The 19,300-nt window shown below is 39.4% G+C and overlaps 1 protein-coding gene across 2 annotated transcripts in view; it reads left to right on the top strand.

Annotated features, from left to right (window-relative positions):
* Nucleotides 1-19,300, top strand: part of Nhs (NHS actin remodeling regulator) — a 342,309-nt gene that overhangs the window by 287,137 nt on the left and 35,872 nt on the right. For both annotated transcript variants that reach the window (XM_058572561.1, XM_046424246.2), the window contains exons 2-3: nt 4,168-4,320; nt 9,934-10,067. In XM_058572561.1, coding sequence (XP_058428544.1) covers nt 4,168-4,320; nt 9,934-10,067 — 287 coding nt within the window. The remainder of the gene's footprint in view (nt 1-4,167; nt 4,321-9,933; nt 10,068-19,300) is intronic.

Below are 19,300 nucleotides of genomic sequence, written 5' to 3'. Positions count from 1 at the left end.
CAAAGTCTACTGAGTAGGGACCTTCAAATCCTTTTTGCCATATAATGTAACACAAGTCACAGGTTCTTCCCACACTCGGGAGGAGGGGATTATGTAGGTTATATACCCGAGAGGGCAGGACTCTTAGGTTTCATCCTAGAATTCTGCCAACCACAGAGGGAACCTCGGATATATCCAAATAAATACAGGAAAAATCTTGCTTCTCTTTGTTCCATTTTATTTTGGGGGGTGGGGGAAGGGTACTAGGAATTGAACTCGGGGGCACTTAACCACTGAGCCACATCCCCAGCCCTATTTTCTATTTTATTTATTTAGAAACAGGGTCTCACTGAGTTGCTTAGCGCCTCGCCATTGCTGAGGCTGGCTTTGAACTCATGATCCTCCTGCCTCAGCCTCCAGAGCTGCTGGGATTATAGGCTTGTACCACTGTACAAGCCTATAAGTGTACACTGTACACTGGCTTCTTTGTTCCATTTTTATGAGAACAAAGGTTAACGGTACTACTATGACATTCTGTGTCTAGCATTTTATACAAATCCATCATCATCATTTGTTAGGATGATTGACTTTGACTGTATTATTTGCCCACATATTTAAAAAATATATTATTCTTCAAAAAAAAAAAGGTTAAGGGCACTAAGCTTGCTCTTCTGCATAGTTCAGCCATGATATGGTTAAAAGTAGAAGACAAGGGGCTGGGGCTATAGCTCAGTGGTAGAGCACTTGCCTAGCATGGGTGAGGCACTGGGTTCAATCCTCAGCACCACATAAAAATAAATAAATAAATACAGTTATAAAATATATATTTAAAAAAATGAAAGACAAAGTGAACCTGAAGATGTGGGACAGCCCTGCCATGGCTGTGGTGGGGCAAAATTATGAATGAATGGATTCAACTTGGGTTGAAATGTTACTCAGGGAAAGGAATAGATTCTTTTTTGTACCTGGGATTGAACCCAGGGGTGGTTAACCACTGAGCCACATCTCCCGCCCCTGCTTTTTCTGTATTTTACTCAGAGATGGAATCTCACTGAGTTGCTTAGGGCCAGCTCATTAAGTTGCTGAGGCTGGCTTTTGAACTCACGATTCTCCTGCCTCAGCCTCCTGAGCCACTGGGATTACAGGCATGCACCACCTGCCCAGCAGGAATTGATTTTTTTAAAAGAGAAAATGGTATAGTTTTCCCTGAAAGAATTCCATTAGTGCCTGTCTGTCTACCTCCAGTGGACATGTAATACTAGTTAATGCTCTGTGACAAAAGGACATAACTGAAAGCAAAGTCATGAAAGAGTTTTCCTTCCCTAAGAGAGAGTCACCACTGTGGCAACTAATGAGTGAACTGTGCACCTGCTAATGCATGGCAGAAATCCATTATAGTTTCTCGGTGGAGAAAGAAAATGATTTGGGACAAGGAGAGCTGGGGACCCCCTAGCCCTGAAAGGTGTTCTTGTGAGGATTGGTTCTTCCTGGAGGCTGTGACTTAGCCACCCGTACTGGAACTCATGTGCTTGCTAGTCTTTGCATCTGAAAAATCCACAATTCTGAGCAGCAGGCAGAGTTCAGCAGCCAAGAAACTCAGCCCTGGCTTGCCCAATAGGCACAGTAGGAGTGTGTTTAGGGCAACAGCAAAGGAGGGACACTAAAATTAATACTTTTTTCATATTTAATATTTAGCAAAGAGGAAAAAGGTTGCTGAATTTCTTTGCCCTTATTTTATGATATGCTAATTTATTCTGAAATTTGGGATCATCTACTGCAGAAAGAAGAGCAAGAACTATAATCTTTTTGGTATTTAGAGCCTCTAGAGTTTAGAGGTCTTAGACCAACCCTAGGGAAAAGAAAGAGTATGCCAGAAGGCATTTCTCCTAACCTACTGCTTCCAGACAGAATCATATCTAAACCATTTTCATACAAAGCCAGAGGAAATATGCCCAAAGGGGCAGGGATTCCTCTGTGTTTGTTCTGTGCTGTATCCCAGCATCAAGGAACCTAGCACTAATAGCTGGTTGGGAGATGTTCATGAGTGGATGGATATTTCCATTGTTGGCAATCTCTTCCCTTCTCCCACGGTACCCAATTCCTTTCACTCCCAGATGATCCCAAGGCATCTTCAAAAGATGTTTTGTGTTTCTCAAACTTGCCTGATAATAAAAATAACCTCAGGGCACTTTACAAACATACAGATTATCAGGACTCTTGGCAATTCTGGCTCAGGGAGTTAGAATTCTGAATTTTTGACAAACACTTCTGCTAAGTCTTTTCTTTAGACCAACACTGAGACAGATAACAGGAGTTCAGCTCTTCCCACACAAAGATTTGAGGAACCATGGACATTTGACCTGGTTTCTGAGGAGTTGTCAAACCCAATACCCTGAACTTCTGACCAGTGGCACTGAGCTACTGAAGGGCTATAAGAGTCTTCTGGTTTACCTCCAGTCACCTGGAATCAGCCCTGCCTAAAAATACAGGCCTGGGGGTAGGGGGGATCCTCAGAAGCCCTTCTGCTTTGGGGACTTCCCACTGAATTTCTTGTCCCTTTTTTCAAAGGCAAACTTTATGTTCTATTCCTTCTCCAGGCTGTCACCAGCACGTGAATTCATAGTCACTTCTGTTTAGTTTGGTAATGACTCCCCCCACCCCATGGACCAGAATTGACTGCTGCTCATCTTTTTTTAATATTTTTTAGTTGTAGTTGGACACATACCTTATTTTATTTATTTATTTTCATGTGCCTCACATGTGCTAGGCAAGTGCTCTACCACTGAGCCACTACCCCAGCCCCTGCTGCTGCTTTTTTTAGTCAATCTCAGTCAATGAACTGGGCCAAGCATTCCTCCAAGGGTGGATAAGTAAAGCTTCTGTCTTCAGGACTAACTTAGGTACTTGGTGGGGAAGGAGGCAATTAATCATCAAAAGGTTGCATTTCCCCCATTTTCTTTCTTCTATTCCACTTCTATGAATATGTTCTCCCTTCTTTTCCATTTTCCTTTCTTTATTTTCTGTAGAGTATCTTGTTCCATGTAAGGTTTCTCAAAGTGAAATGGTAGGCCAGACTTCAAAAAGAAAAGGTACAGAGAGGAATCAAAAGGCTGTTTGGGGCACAGGGGTAAACAGTGGGGAAGAGCTCTTCCAAATCATACACTGGATAAAGTGGAAAAGAAGCAGAAAGAGAGGATGAGACTGGGGGGAGTGGGGTGAGCCCAGGCCAACAGCCTAGGCCTGGACAGCGGGTTTGGAGAGTGAAGCCAACTGGGGCTGTTCTCGCCATTCCTGAGGCTGCAAGACTGCCCAGTGCTCCTGAGTTCCTCTGGGAAGCCACTTCCTCATCAGAATCCTCCTGGTTCCTAACACCTACTTCCATAAGGTTTCATCTTCAGCTGTTGGGGAGTTCCATCCTAGGTACCATGTATGTAAAAGCAGTAGGGAGTTAAATACTGTTTTTCCCAGGGGTGGCATGAGGAGAACTTCCTTCCTTAATCGCTTAGATGAGCCTCAAGTACCATATTGTCTGCAATTTCCTTTTCTCAATACCCATTGCCCCCCCCCCCCAAACTGGTCTCCTCAAAACTGTGCTTACCCTGGGTGAAAGGAAAAGTGGACAATACTTCAAAAGCTAGCAAGCAATGAAAATGGGAGATGGAGGGAAAGTAAGGAATCCTCAGGGCCAGGGAATCACAAGGGACAGAGAGCAGGGCAGGGAATGGGCCAAAGTTCAGGTGAACAGCAGGAGCAGCATACAGAACTACAACTTCTGCCCTATGGTCAGAAGGCTGGAGCTAAAGCAAACTTCACATTCATATCTGACGCTTGCCTGACATTCTTGGATGACAGGATTCCCACCCTCACCTGCACCTCCAAGTGGATTGGCCATGGGCTTGTCAAGGTTGACAAACCACTGTAAGAGGGCAAGGAGTCAAGGGATGGAGAGGAAGTTAACTGGTCATAGGCAGGCGGTTGGTGTCCTGGGGTCTCCTATCCCTTGGCTCAGGGACAAAGGTTGTCCCTATCTTTTTCAAACTTTTCTCCAGCTTTGAGTTAGTTCTTCATGTCCATGGACTTCCACTCCACCCAGATTCCATTCCCTGTCCACCTCTGACCCCAGAGTCCATGAAACACACAACTTAAAGCCACTGATGTTTAATACCTGTTCGCCCCTTTGTTTTGCAGCCGTCTCCAACCTGGACATTGAGAGTAAGCTGAGCGTGTACTACCGCGCACCCTGGCACCAGCAGCGAAACATCTTCCTCCCGGCCACCCGGCCCCCATGTGTGGAGGAGCTGCACCGCCATGCCCGGCAGAGCCTGCAAGCCCTGCGCAGAGGTAACTGATCCAGGCTTGGGGCTTTTCCGGGAGAGAACTCAGAGGTTGCCCGATCTGGAGGTCCTTGGTCCCATCGGTCCCAACATCTCCCTTTGTTAGAGTACCTCAAAATGTTCCCTTTTCTATTCTAATTGAAATCTATGGGTAATATAACCTACCTACACCCATATTAAAATTAATATTATTAGGGGAAATACTACAGAATGATATTGGCCAAATTATATTGTTAGATTGTGTGCATGTATGAATATGTAACAACAAATCTACCATTATGTACAAGTATAATGCACCAATAAGAATATGAAAAATAAAATAATTTAAATAAATAAATAAGATTAGAATTAGTGTCTAAATATGATAATAGAGATATTAAAAAGAAAAGAATTTATAATAACATGATTCAATATGCAAATGCCCAGTCACAACTACATTAAAAGAAAGTGAAAGCAGTTAGATGTTTGTACCTATCAAAAATAAGTTTTGGGGCTGGGGTTGTGGCTCAGAGGTAGAGTGCTCACCTAGCATACGTGAGGCACTGGGTTTGATCCTCAGTACCACATAAAATAAAATAAAGATATTGTGTCCACCTATAACTAAAAAAAATAAATAGATATTTTTAAAATAAGTTTTGATTAAATAAAGACAATCAGAAACCATTCCAAACAATAAGCATAGAGAAATGAAGGACTCCTGGGGGACAAGAGGACACAACCATAAAAACCAGTACATTCAGCATATATTAGATATGAGAGAAAAAATACTTTGGATTATAATTTATAAGGGAGTTAGGTTCAACTCAAAAATAAGTTCTAGGTTTTTTTCCCTATAAGACATTCAGATAGGACATTTGAATATTGTGTGGGACCTGGGATCCTTTTTCATTGACCATCGTATACATCACAGTATGGCTGTCATGCTTGAGACTCCTGCCCAATCATTCTAACAATCAGAACAAGCCCTTCAAGGGCTCTTCTGTTTCTGTTGAGAACCAGTGAGCTGAACCAACACCCTCATTCTACAAGGGGGCGGGGCACGTGGAGGCCTAGAGCAATGGGAAAACTTGCTCAGGGTCATGCAGAGCAGGTTAGGTAGTGTCAGGACTCAGACCTGAGCCTCTGGACCCTCAGTGAGAGCTCTTTTCCTCCTTGCTGTACACTGTGTTTCATGGAAATATGTATTTACATATCTCTCACAGTCCTGACATTGCTAGACATAGGTACATAGCAGTCAAAGTGGAAATATAGCTTTTTCTTTTGCTAGTTACTTTTGATTTCCTTCAAACAATTTTGACTGGGATAAAGGAGTTAAAATTGAGCATCATCCTTTCAGAAACCCCTAAATGGGACATAAGAAGTTGGCATGCTAGCTTTTTTGGTCTTTGGAGTCTTGCTATGGAGACAGATGGTGTCTACACACCTATTGTCTTTGGTCCAAATTCCCTACACTATTTTAAGGAATAGTATTTTTTGAAAGTATATGATGCATATGAAATATGTTAATACCATTATCAAGACAGAGAAATAAAATGATGATAAATATTGTTAGGTTATTTTCTTCCACATTTGTGTGGCTTCTGCCTTGTCCCCTATTGTCATTTTTCCTTTTAATGAAAGAGCTAACCTACTAATATCCCTAAAGCAATTATTTCAAACAATCCCTTTGTTTTTTCAATGACAGATACTGTGACACTTATAATGAAGAGAAAGGATCAGTGTCTTCTAGAAGTATCTCTGGCATGCTTTCCATTCACTTCAACTAATAGTTGGCTAAAAAATTCTTCAACAAATTTTTAGTGCAAGCCACCTGGAAATGTTCATTTCCACTCCTGCCATTCCTGTAATATCCTTTCATCGTGCCACTTATAACCTTTGGTCATACATAACCACCGTGGGCTTGTCTTCCACCATTAATCCATGAGCAACTCAAGGGAAAGGATAATATCTTATCAATTAATTTTATTCAAAGTACTTGGCATGAACCCAGCCTATAGTCCTCAATGAATGTTTGTGGAAATGAATCAAATTCTGCAGAAAACTGATTAAGCATTGAGGGCACAAGATGACTACAGAGAAATCTGATCATTCTCACTAAATACTTTCTCAGATCTGATCACTGGAGAGCTTGAGTAACATTAGCCCTTTAGACATAATTCTTTTTATCCCTTTATTATTATTAATCAGTCCTCCCTGATTAGATTTTTATGGATTCAACCAGATAACACTGAGCTGCTCTTAAGCTATCACATTTCACTGCTTTGTCAGGTTTGGACTTAATGGCAGAACTGAAGAATAGCAAGTGCCAATATCAATTTTCTCTGAACTTCCTCCTGGGGGTAGTGAGAGAGGGATATGGGGCCTCCTGGGGTTTGTATGGAAGACTATGGAGCTGAGTCTTGCCCTCCACAGACTGGCTTGTTTTGTGGTTGGCTCAATAGCAAATCTTGGGTGTAGTAGTTTTAATAGCACTGCAGAGAGCCATAAACAGGAATTATAGACATCATAGAATTAAAAACATGCAGTGTAGAATTAAAATTAGAAAGTGACTTTTTTTTTTAACCTTGTCCAAGAAACACAGTAGCTTAGCAGTGTTTCTATCAGCATAATCCACTTCTGCCATCTGGTGGTCATGAATAATACTGACCTCTCACACATGGCCTGGCTCAGCAAATGCTGCAGTGAGCTTTCCTGTAGGTTCTCTATTTGGACAGCTGGAATAGGCTGGCTTCCATCGGGAGGGAGTGGATGATGAAGCACAGACTAGGGAGGCTGCCGTGGCTGCAACTCTGTGTTCCTTTTGGAAATGAGGCTATAATGAGGGAGCTGGGGGACCAAGATTAAAAACCTAGAAATTGGCTGCCTTCGAGCCCTGCGTAATAGCAAACCCCCTCAACAAACTGTCGAAGGCCAGGCATTGTGCTGGAGCTCAGGATTCAAAAAGCAATAAAGTGTTGTCTCTGCCCACAAGGAATTCTTGGTCTACTGAGGGAGACAGACATGTAACCAGGTAAGTTTAATACTTACCTGTGAAATGGGAGCTGAGAGGAAAGGTACCTGCCTAATCATGCCAAGGAGCTTCAAGGAAGTCTCCCCAGAGGAAGCAGCATCTCTATTGATTTCAAATTATTCCAATTATTTTCCCCCTTTTCTCAGCATTCTTTAATGCTCAGAGCCAGTAAGAGCGTCAAGTGATGTCATGTTTTATGTTCATAAAATAGGAAGAGAGATTAATAAGTAGCTATAAGGAGATAATTATATTTTATGTTTCCTTTCCTTTAAAGTTTCTGGCTGGGATCAGTTTCATTGGTCTAAGGGAATAAGAACCAAGCTTCTTTTGTATAGATACTGCAGTTTCAGGTTCGAGTAGACAGGTATTCTCCCTACCACACCACTGGCAAAAAATGTTACTAAAGAGCCATTAATCTAGCCTGCCTACACCCAGCCTAGGGCAAAGAAAAAGATATATTTAAGACAGTGTGGGAGAGGAGCAATTGAATGGGAAATTGAGCTGATATCTCTCTCCTAACTTCTCTCCTCCTTCTGCCTCTTCCTAACCAATAATACCTCTATTTTACTTTTCTTGATGAGTTTTAAAATGTAAAAGGTATTCCTTGTGCTGCCCATTTAGAAAAGCTTTTTTGGCTTGCAGAGAAAAATGAGGGTGGCATTGGAGGTGGGCGCTTTAACAAGGAAGACATTTATCTCAAAATGTCTTCCTGATAAACATTGACTCTGAAGGCAATTTAACAAAGACCACCTATGTGGTTTTGAGGACTTTCCTCTGATTGCAAATGGGAGCCAACATTTTTGGAAAGAATCCCAAGCAACTGGAGATGAGGAATATGATCACATTTTCCTAGCACAGATACCAAGTCAGCAGTTCAGGTGATGAGGCCCACAGACAGCCACATCAGACATGGATGTAAAATCAGAAAGCTGGAGAGTGCTTAGTTCCACTAAGCACACTGAATAAAGCAAAGGAGAATCAGAAGAATCTGACCGGCATTAGGGAAGTGGATCAAAACAAGCAATGGGACTCAGAGAAGCACCTAGCAATGAGAGTACCACCAACAAAGCCCATTATAATTATAGAATAAATACAGAATATGGAATGCACTGCAATTTTTTTTTAAACTGGGTTTTAACAAAAGCATTAATTTGTTAATTTAGCTACTCAACAAACACACTCTGAAAATCTATTTTGTAACAAACACTGTAGACCCTGTGTTCAAAAGCTCAATGAAACATTATCTCTCTCTTCCAGGGGCCAATTTCTAGTGAAAGAGACTAAAAGATGGAGAGATGGTATTTTTATCAACACAAGTATAGAAATGGGTATGATAGGGCAGCTGACATTACCTGATAGGCTCATCTTAGCTCTGTTTCGTAGCTAAAGAAAAGAAAGAAAACTTGGTAGTATCTTATATGTTACCAAATACTCTATTTTATGGTATCATTATTCAAAGAATTGGAATGTGGTAAAATGTAATTATAATTAAATCGTCTTGCTCCAATGAGTGAGGTGCAGTGGGACCTTACAGTACCTGCAGGTTAAGTAGTAGTCAAGAGCAAAACACTGAGCTAAGGCTGTACCACTCATAGCTCCACAATGACTTACCTTCCCTGAATCTGTTTGGGTATCTATAAAAGAGGGAGAGCATTAGTGCCCATTTGGTGGGGTTGTTGAGATGGTGCACATAAGATACTGGACAACTACTAAACTGTGTTCTTAGTGTGTGTGTGTGTGTGTGTGTGTTGCTGAGGATCAAACACAGGGCCTTATCACAATGAATACAGTCAGGATCCCTTAATCCCACACATAGATACTTAGCTTTTTCAAAAGATAGCTTTGAATATGAATTGTAATACATTCTGCTGTCATATATAACAAGTTAGAATAAAAAATAAAATAAAATAAAAAAACAAATGATAGCTTTGTTCCAAAATCAGACAAACATTGCCATTGGGATTGCCTTACTTTCTCTGGGAGTCCAGAATTTCAAAGTTTCATGTGTGGGTGACAGGGCTTAGATGGCTACAATTATGTGCTGGTCACCCAGTTTTCTGGGAAAAAAATATGATAAGATAAATAAAAGGCCTGTTGTGTAGAACTTACCAATTTCTGTGATATAAATACTCCCACCATGGTCTATTTCCAGGTGCCAACTGTTGAAAAAATGACTCACACAAATTCCTGAATCCAGAGCAGTGAGTTGCCCTGAGCCAGTGGGAGCTGGCTCCAGGGCCCAGCCTGGGCAGCTTTGATATGTTTGTTTCTACTTTCACGCCAGCATTAACGGCAGCAGATCTTTCACCATTGTCCTCAACATTTTTTATACTCATGTTGTTTTGAAATGAGGCACACTGCACTCAGAAGTAAGCTATTTTCTACAAAGATTATGAGATGGACCCACTGAAATGGATGTGTCTAACTTGACGCTGATCATAAGTGAAAGTTTAGGTAGGAACCATTCTGAAAATCTGATTTGGCATATAAATAATATAGCTTCATAAAAGATGACTCTTTTTAACAGCCTTTTGCTAATACTCCCTAGGGGAAAAGAGAAATTGAAAATGCTAAGTGTATTTCAGTATTGCTGCTTTTCTGCCCTGTTAGAACACCGGAGCCGAAGTGATCGCCGAGAGCAGAGAGCTGCTGTCCCTCTTTCCATCGCTGCTCCACCACTGCCAGCCTACCCTCCAGCTCACAGCCAGAGGAGGCGCGAGGTGAAGGACCGCCACTTCCTAACGGTAAGCTTGATGGCCACTGCAGCCCTGTGCTTGCTGGCCGGGAAACATGAGTGTCTTGGGAGTCAGTTTCCTCCCAGTGAAGGAGTTGAGCTGACTGGGAGAGCAAACCATGGCACTTGGGAACAAATACATTTTCCCCCTTACATTTCTGAAAGGAATGCCTCTATGGGGAAATAGATTAGGGATAGGTATATTTTGTAATTAACTGGTTGCACAATGCAGTGAATACTAGTTAAGAAACTTAAAACCAGAAAACAAATTTACTTTGAATCCCAGTTCTGCTTACAAGCTAAAGAATTTAGGGCAAGTAATTTACCTTCATTGCCCACAGTTCCCTCATCTGTAATATGGAGGAATTAATAGTATTGAGTTTGCAGGGCTTGAGGATGAAATGAGATAATGCATGTGACAGAGCTTAGCACAGTGATTGACTGACACAGAGTAAGACCTCCATAAATGTCAACCACAACTACTGTTACTATTAGTCAAGTGATAACATGGCTGACTCAGTGGGAAAAGCTGGAGAAGAACTTAAGTGATGTGGAAAATCACCACCTGAAGAGAAATTGTGTCATCATTTCATGCTTTCTCATTCTACAAAGGAGGATCATTCTCCAGGGTAATTTTCTACCTTGGTAAGGTCATCACTGTTGGTGATTTCACCCTTATCCAGGAGGGGTGAATATGGCTGTAACCCCAAGCATAGGTCACAGATGATAAAGCTGATCCTGGCTCAAAATACCTGCAAACACTATGAGCAACTTGCAAACATGTCACCCCAGATGTGCTTTCTGGGGCCTCAATGGGGACAAGTGAGTACTTTATGCCTCTGAGATGGGTGTCACTAAAGTGAGGAACAATGGTTTCTGTGACCAAATCAGCCCATACTGCCTGCCTTCACGTCTGCACTCTGCTTTCTTATTCTTTGAGGCCCAAAGTCTAAAGAAGTTACACAGTGTCAGTACGAATTGAGGCTTTTATTTGAAATTAAATTTGTACATAGGGCTCTCAACCCTGCACCCTTATGGCTTGTACAATACACAAAATAGTGCAGAATATTCATGTACCAAGATAAGCAAACATCTAGATGAAAACAGATTTCACCTAAATGAATTTTCATGATATAACATATCCATTAGGACTTTGAGCGATATTGGACATATATAGACATTTTTTCCTATTTGCAGCTAGGCAGCAGGCTCTATGTCCTTCAGTGCTCCTTAAGTGCACACATGTCACACTCATTACATTGCTGTGATGTAGCCCAAGGATGAGAAAGGGAGGTGAGAGCCTCTTATGGTTTTCTCGTTCTTCTGATGGAGCAGTTACACATGCTAGTGATTTGTTATAAAGGCCCTGCTCGGCAGAAGTTCTTATTAAACTCAAATCTGCTTGCCAAAGCATTTGTTTTTAATGAGGCATTTTTGGCATAAAAATACTAAAAATATTTTTCCCATTCATTAAAAAATGTTTTGTGGCTCATTAAGTTGGTTTTCTTGTGCAGGGAGGTAAGAGAGAAGAATTTTGAGTGTTTACAGAAACGACATAAAAATATAACCCTTTCTCATAATCTGCATAATTTTAATAATGTCTAAATACCAAAGTAAGACTATAGAAAAGCCTTAAAATAATGAGTAGCAATGAGGGTGCTTCATTTACCCAAAAAACATTGAAGTCAGGGTCATCAATAAGACACTACTTTGGAAAATTTGCCCATCTCAATTGATAATATTTAGCATTTCTAAATAACTTGGGGGAAATTTGGTTTCATTTCTCCAATGGAGTTTGGGTCACCAAGTTCATTGGAAGAATTTCCACTCAAGTCATGTCCCTTAGACCCGGCTAGAGCATGGTTCTATGCATTCCACTTATAAAGCTGGATATTGCTGAGTGAATAAAGGTTTCAGATATATAAGAACAGGAAATTCACAGGCAAATTCCTAGATTCATAGTTTTTAGAAAATTGCTGGATAGACATTTTCTTAGATAGTAACTCTCATTCACTCATCTATGAGACTTAATTAAGCCATTTTTCTTCAGGGTAAGATTCTGATGTAGTCTTCCACAACTCTACCAGCTATCATACTTTGGTCATTACTGGCATAATCTGTGAAGCCACATTGCCTGGATTTGAATACCAGCTCTATCACATCCTAGCTGTATGATCCTGGAGAAGCTCATCATCTCAGTGTCTCAAGGATAAGAGTAGACAGTACTTCATAGGTTTGTCACTAAAGATTGAATATGTTAAAACATGTAAACAGTGCTTGATGTATTCCAGAAATTTCAGGCCTTAAGATGATGATGATGATGATGATGATGATGATGATTTGACATTCAAGTAGTTGAGCTATCTGTGACATAGTGATAAGATCATAGGTCTAACTGGATTTAAATCCCAGCTATACATTTTGGTTGTATAATCTGCAAAAAAAAATATTTTATCTTTTTAAAATCCATATTTCTTCATCTGTAAAACAGGGATGATAATGTCAACTTTACAAGATTGTTAAGAATTAATGATGTTATATAAATAAGATTATATCATATGTGTGAAAGTGCTCAGCACAGTGTCTAAAATATCTGGATATCTTAATCTATAACCATTTACATTAAAATTCTTCCCAGCAAATTAAAAGCCTGTAATATTTACTCACAATTAAAACTGGACGAAGTGGGCTGGGGTTATGGCTCAGTGGTAGAGCGCTCACCTAGCACGTGCGAGGCCCTGGGTTCAATCCTCAGCACATAAATATAAATAAATAAAGGTATTGTGTCCAACTACAACTAAAAAAATATTTAAAAAAGACTGGAAGAAGTATAAATTATTACACCATTTTCTGAGGGCAAAACTCATTTATACCCTTTGATTCAGCAATTCTATATCTAGGAATTTACTGCAAAGCAATAGTAGGTGTATGTAAAGATTTATTTATTAATGTGTTCATCAAGGCACTGTTTATAATAGCAAAAGAGAGTTATAGATACCATAGGTATCTAACAATAGGAGCTTAATTTAATGAATCCTGATGTATGTGTATGTGTGTATGTATTTATATATGAATGGAATATCAAAAATTGTGACATAGAATATTTGATGACATGGAAAAAATTTATGTTTCATGATCAGGAATTTTTAAACAGTTTATAAAATTGTATATAGTATGATCACAAAAACATCTGAGTGTACAGTATACACACAGAGAGAGAAGGAGTTAGGAGAAAAGTATGCAAAGCTATATATCTGTGGTTCCCAAACTATGTGCTGAAATTCCCTAGGGCACTGCAGTGAACTCCTAAGGGGACCATGGGATATTTTAAATTTCCAAGGGAGACATCTGTCTGGTGACATCTGGCAACCACTCCAAAGTTAACCCCACAGGTCCCACAAGTAGGAAGAGGGAATGCTTAATATCTTGTTGATTAATCTACATCAGAAGTTTTCCAAGGGGAACTCACAAGAAACTAGAGTAGCCAATTTAGCTTAAAACAATGTGAGCTAAAAATTCAAGGGGTCTATCTAATTAAAGCCCATCTGGGAGTCCTCCCTTGGAAAAGGTGGTAAAAGAGGTAATTTCAGAGAAAGGATCCCTAAAAATGATAGTATCTCTTCCATCCTACTAATATATTCTGAAATTTTATAGCCAGAGACTATATTTGTTTCCTATTAGAGACCAGCCCTGCTAGATATTTAACCTCTAGGAAATTAATTTCTGATCATTTGTTTGGAACATGAGGCTATTGTGGACCTGGCTACAGGGAAGGGATTGAAACAAATGTTTCTAAATCCATATTTTCACATAATATTTTAACCTTTTTTTAATTCAACACAGAAAACACAGCTTTAGAGTGGTAAAGGGCCTAAAGAGTTGTTTGGGCAAGGCTGGGAGCCAATTGTAAAAAGTTCATAGTAAAAAATGTTATCCCAAGGGCAACATGAAAGAGAAATTGCCTGGGATCAACTTCTGTCCACATGATTGAACTTTTGGCTCCAATGAATTTGTAAGTGGCAGGATATTAATTATGGTGGGGGGTTCTGGGGGTAAGGAGAGAAAAGGGTGTCTCAGTGTGATATATTCATGTACTAAGCAAAAACCCATTTATTGTAACTCCTTTGCCTCCAGGTAGAATTCTTGGAGAATTTTTTTCTCATCTAGGTTGTGGTGAAACTGAGAATGACAATTGAGTATCAAAACAAGGAGCCTTCGCCAGAGCAAGAATAGGTAGCCTACTCTCTGAAAATCCAACCATGGATTTTCACTCTCAATACCAGCCATTAGAGGTGGCCCATGTGGTGTTTGTTGGTAAGAAGCAGTACTTTTATGTGCTCAATAACCTTTAGATTTACAGTGCTGATGGCCAGAAAGCTGCTTGTTAGAGGCAGTTGAACAGATCTTTTTAAAAAAAATCAAAATACACACTGAGACTTCCAGGTTGCTGAAGACAATGGTACTATACTAGGTCCCCATCTCCCAGTGTTTCCTTCAAAACTGGTGTAGGACAAGATAGGGGAAATAAAACTGCACAAAATACCCCATCAGCATTATTTGAGGATAGAGAATGCCCAAACACCAAATTAATTGTTAAGTAAAAAAGAAAAACGAGTATCAGTGTGTCTCCTCTTGTTACAAGGTAAGGGAGGGCAGATTCAATAAAACTATACAGAAGAGGGGAACTAGCAGTGGGACTTAAGGTTGACCGAAAACAACCTCTAGAAAACATTAAATCTACCCTAAGTCTGAGAATACTTTTTAAAAGTCCAAATAGATACAAGCTACCGGAAGAAGATTTAAAATATGTATACTTTACAAAAGCAGTCTTCCATATACAAAGCTTCTTCTGGGGGAGATCAAAGGCAAAAAAAGAAGAAAAATATGTCCTTTGGCAACTAGAAATGAAGGAGAAAAGACAAAAGAAAAAATTGAAGGACAAATTACTCCTTCCCTGCCAACAAGTAAACTAAAATATCTGGACTGTGATGCACTGATAAAAGATAGTGTCATTAAACTAATAAGCTTAAATAAATTTGTTTCCATAGAAGAAACAGAAGTTATTAAGGAGCCATGCCACAGACACAGATGGTTTCCCAGAGGAATTCAATTAAACCTCCAAAGTCCATATACTCCCAATGCTGTATAAATTGTTTCAGAGCATTAAAAATGAAGTAAAATTTCCCTGTTTCTTTCATGATACTTAAACTGCAGCCCATAAAAAAATAAAGATATCTGCAGCTGATATCACTTATGATTATTGATTCAAAAATTCTAAATTACTTAGCAAACAAAATATACCATTACATTAAGAAATTAATATACAATAACTAAATAGAACTTATTTCAGGAAAGGAAGGTTGGTTTAATGTTGGGACATCTATTAATATCTTATACATAATAACAGATCCAAGAAGGGCAACCCTATATGATTATCTCTATGGATGCTGGAAAAACCTTAAACAAAATTCAATATCAATTTTTAATATAAAAAAAGACTTGAGAAAATAGGAATTGAATGATACTTCATTAAAATTTTATATGTTTATATTACATATATGTATATATAATATATGCATATAAATATGTATTATATAGAAATGATATCTATTATATTTATAGTTTTGTTTTTAATTTTTTTTTATATTTATCGTTTTAAGGTATATGTATTAGTCAGAAAGTCAGTACCTTACTTAATGGGGAACCAGTAGAGGCATTTCTATTAAAATCAGGAAGAAGCAATAGTGCTCACTATCTTTCTTACTGTTTAGCATTGTATTTGAGGTATTAATCAATGCAATTAGACAAGATAAATCAGTCAGAGGCATAAGAATTGGAGAAGAATAAGTAAACTCATATGTATCTGAAGATATTATACCAGAAATATATAGCATTAATACCGCCGATCATCAGTGATGAGTTTTGCTCTCTCACATGTTGAAATATAGCATTAGAGAAGCACGCCAGGGTAAGCACATGAAGCAGTTTATTTAAAAAGGGGTAACATAGACTTCTCTCAGGAGGGAAAAGGGAGCTCTAGCTCCCATAGTATCCCAAGAAGTGAGAGGTCCTGCCTTTTTTATAGATCTTAGGCTTCCTTTGTTTTCCTGCTCTCCTCCCCTTATCTCTCTCTCTCATACTAGGCCCAGGAAATGCTCCATGGAATGGTCAAAAAGTGAGAAAGACAGGGGCTAGAGAAGCCAAGGTAGTGTGATCTGGGCCAGAAGGGGCATAATTGACAACTCCCTGTAGGGAGGGACAATCCCTGATTCAGGTTACCTTAGCAACTGGTTGTAGCAGGGGCGGGTTATCTTGATAAGGGTGGAGGAAGGGCTCTGAAGGCATTAGCATTTCAATCCCTCTCCAACTTCCTGGACTCACTCAAATTGGCCTCCTTGATATGACTTGACTTGATTTACCTATCTATATTGACTGTCTAATTCTGGTTTCAGTATACCCCCAAATCCTAAAGAATCAATGATAAAACTAATTCAAGCAATAAAATAATTCAGTAAGGCAGCAGGGTATCAATTACACAAATGATAGCCCATTGACATTTGGGGGCAGACAATTCTTAGCAGCCCGATACACTGTGCCATATTGGGCAGCATCCCTGGCCTCTACCCATTAGAGGTCAGTAGTGTTCCTTTCATGACTTGTGACAACCCAAAGTGTCCCCAGACACCAAATGTTCTCTATGAGAGCTATAATCATACCTCATTAAGAACCATTTAATTAGATGCATACCTCCCACCATAAACAAAACTAAATTCCAAATGGATCAGGGACCTAAGTATAAAAAAATGCAACCATATACATACTAGAAAAAAAATATGGTTAATTACTCTTTGACCTCAGCCTAGGAAAAGCCTTCCTAAGTCACTCAAAGTACAGACGCAATAAAGGAAAAGCTTGATAAATTTGAATAATAAATATTTTTTGCATTCTCAAACACAATAAACAATGTAAAAATACAACTGGAAAACTGGGAGAAATGTGTGCAATGGAAAAAAGGCTAATATCTCTAATGGATAAATACTCTGAAAAATTGAGGGATGAAGAGCAAAAATCTAGGAGAAAAAAAAAATGGCGGAAAGATGTAAATAGACAATTCAGGAAAAATATAATTTTTTTTTTTGGTACCTGGGATTGAACCCAGGGTGTTTAATCACTGAGCCACATCCCCAGCCCTTTTTTATTTTTATTTAGAGACAGGGCCTCACTGAGTTACTAAGTGCCTCCCTAAGTTGCTGAGGCTGACTTTTGAACTCACAATCCTCCTCCCAGCCTCTAGGATTACAGGTATGTGCCACCACACCCAGCTAAAAATATTTCTTAAACTTAATAAAAATTGTTCAAACTCACTTATAATTAGAAATGCAAATAATACTGACATACCATTTATCACCTATTAGATAGGCAAAAATTAATATTACAACAATATGACAAAAACGATATGACAACATGCTCTCTTGGTGTACCCTAGGGAAACAGGTACTCTCATACATTACTGGTCTACCATTTGCAGTTCAACCTATCTGGAGGACAATTTGGCAAAATCTAACAAAACTACATATATACTTTCTTTTTGCCCCAGCAATCCCACTAAAAATACACTTCCAATAATACAAAAAGTTTATTTATTGCACCACTGTTTACAATTACAAGATATTAGAAACAACCAAAATGTGTGTACATAGCAGAGTGATGAAGTAAACAACATGATATACACACAAATGGAGCTATAAATTAGCAAGAAAGATCTTTATGAACTAATATGAAGTGATTTCTAGGACATACTGTTTTGTGAAAAAGGCAAAACCAAGAGTGTCTATCCTATGCAATCCTTCACATTAGAAAGAAGGGTACATGAAAACAAACAGGTGTCTACTTGTTTGCGTAAAAGAATAGAATCAGTTCTGCAATAATACAACCTATGCATCCCTAAAAATCTCCCACTATGCAAAACTACACAATAAAAATCAAAGGCTTATGGGGAAAGCAGTTAGGGGCACAACACTAAAAGACTACTTCCATACCTCACCCCCTCCGGCCCTTCCCTCCATCCTCCCTCCTCCCTCTCCCCTCCCTCTCTCCCTCCCTCCCCCCTCTCTTTCCAAATACACATAAGTAGAAATCATGGTAAATTATTAAGAAATACATAAATAAACCAGATGTGGTGGCACATGTCTGTAACCCCTGCAACTTAGGAGGCTGAGGCAAGGCCAGCCTAGGAACTTAGGAAGACCCTAAGCCACTTGGTGAGACCCTGTCTCAAAATAAAAAATAAAAAGGACTGAGGATGTAGCTAGTGGTAAAGCACCCCTGGGTTAAATCCCCAGAATAAAGAAAGAGTGGGGGAGGAGAAAAGAAAATACATAAACCATAAACACTGTAGTAAATTGGCACTTCACCTAGAAAAGAAACCCTGAAGTTTGCTTATGGAGTGAGCATCAGAGGGGCTGCAGTTGTCAGTTACTGGGAAGCAGTGGAAGGAGGGTTATTTGAAATTGAAGGGAAGGTTGTTAACACCAGGCTTGAATGGGATCCTAATACAGGGTGAACTAGGGTACTGATAGATATTTGAAGTGTGTTGGGGGTGCATGTTGTGTGTGCACGAGTGTTGTATTCTCACACAGGATAGTTCAGCTGGGTGCAGTTCCTGCATTCACCTAGAGTTTCTGATGTATGAAATCATGCATAAGCAAATGTGAAATTCACATTATGCTCAAATCATTCTCTTAACATATCAATCACATTGGAACAAACTCGAATTTTCAAAACAAGCATAGCAAATTGACCACTGCAAGAAGGATAAACTAGAAACTAATGACACTGATTTGCCTACAAGAGGTAGATAGGGATAGGTTAGTAAGAATGAGGAACTGGCTGGGCACGGTGGCTCACACCTGTAATTCCAGTGGCTTAGGAAGCTGAAGCAGGAGGATCGCAAGTTCAAAGCCAGCCTCAGCAACTTAGCTAGGCCCTAAGCAACTCAGCAAGGCCCTGTCACTAAATAAAATATATTTTAAAAGGGGGTAGTGATGTGATTCAGTGGATAAGTGCCCCTGGGCTCAATCCCTGGTACCAAAAAAAAAAAAGAATGAGGGAATGGTAATGGGTTAGTAGTAGTGTCAAGAAGGAGTGTCATTTCTCTGAGTATATTTTTTGTGTGGCTCATTAGAGCCAGGTAATGTTATAATATCCCCCATAAATAAATAACATCAGTCAGAATGTGAGGAG

This window comes from Marmota monax, unplaced genomic scaffold, assembly GCF_021218885.2.
Source record: "Marmota monax isolate L192 unplaced genomic scaffold, Marmota_monax_Labrador192_F-V1.1 WCK01_AAM20220418_F8-fsc00089, whole genome shotgun sequence".
Taxonomy (NCBI): Eukaryota; Metazoa; Chordata; class Mammalia; order Rodentia; family Sciuridae; genus Marmota; species Marmota monax.
This window is presented reverse-complemented; position numbering and strand designations above follow the sequence as displayed.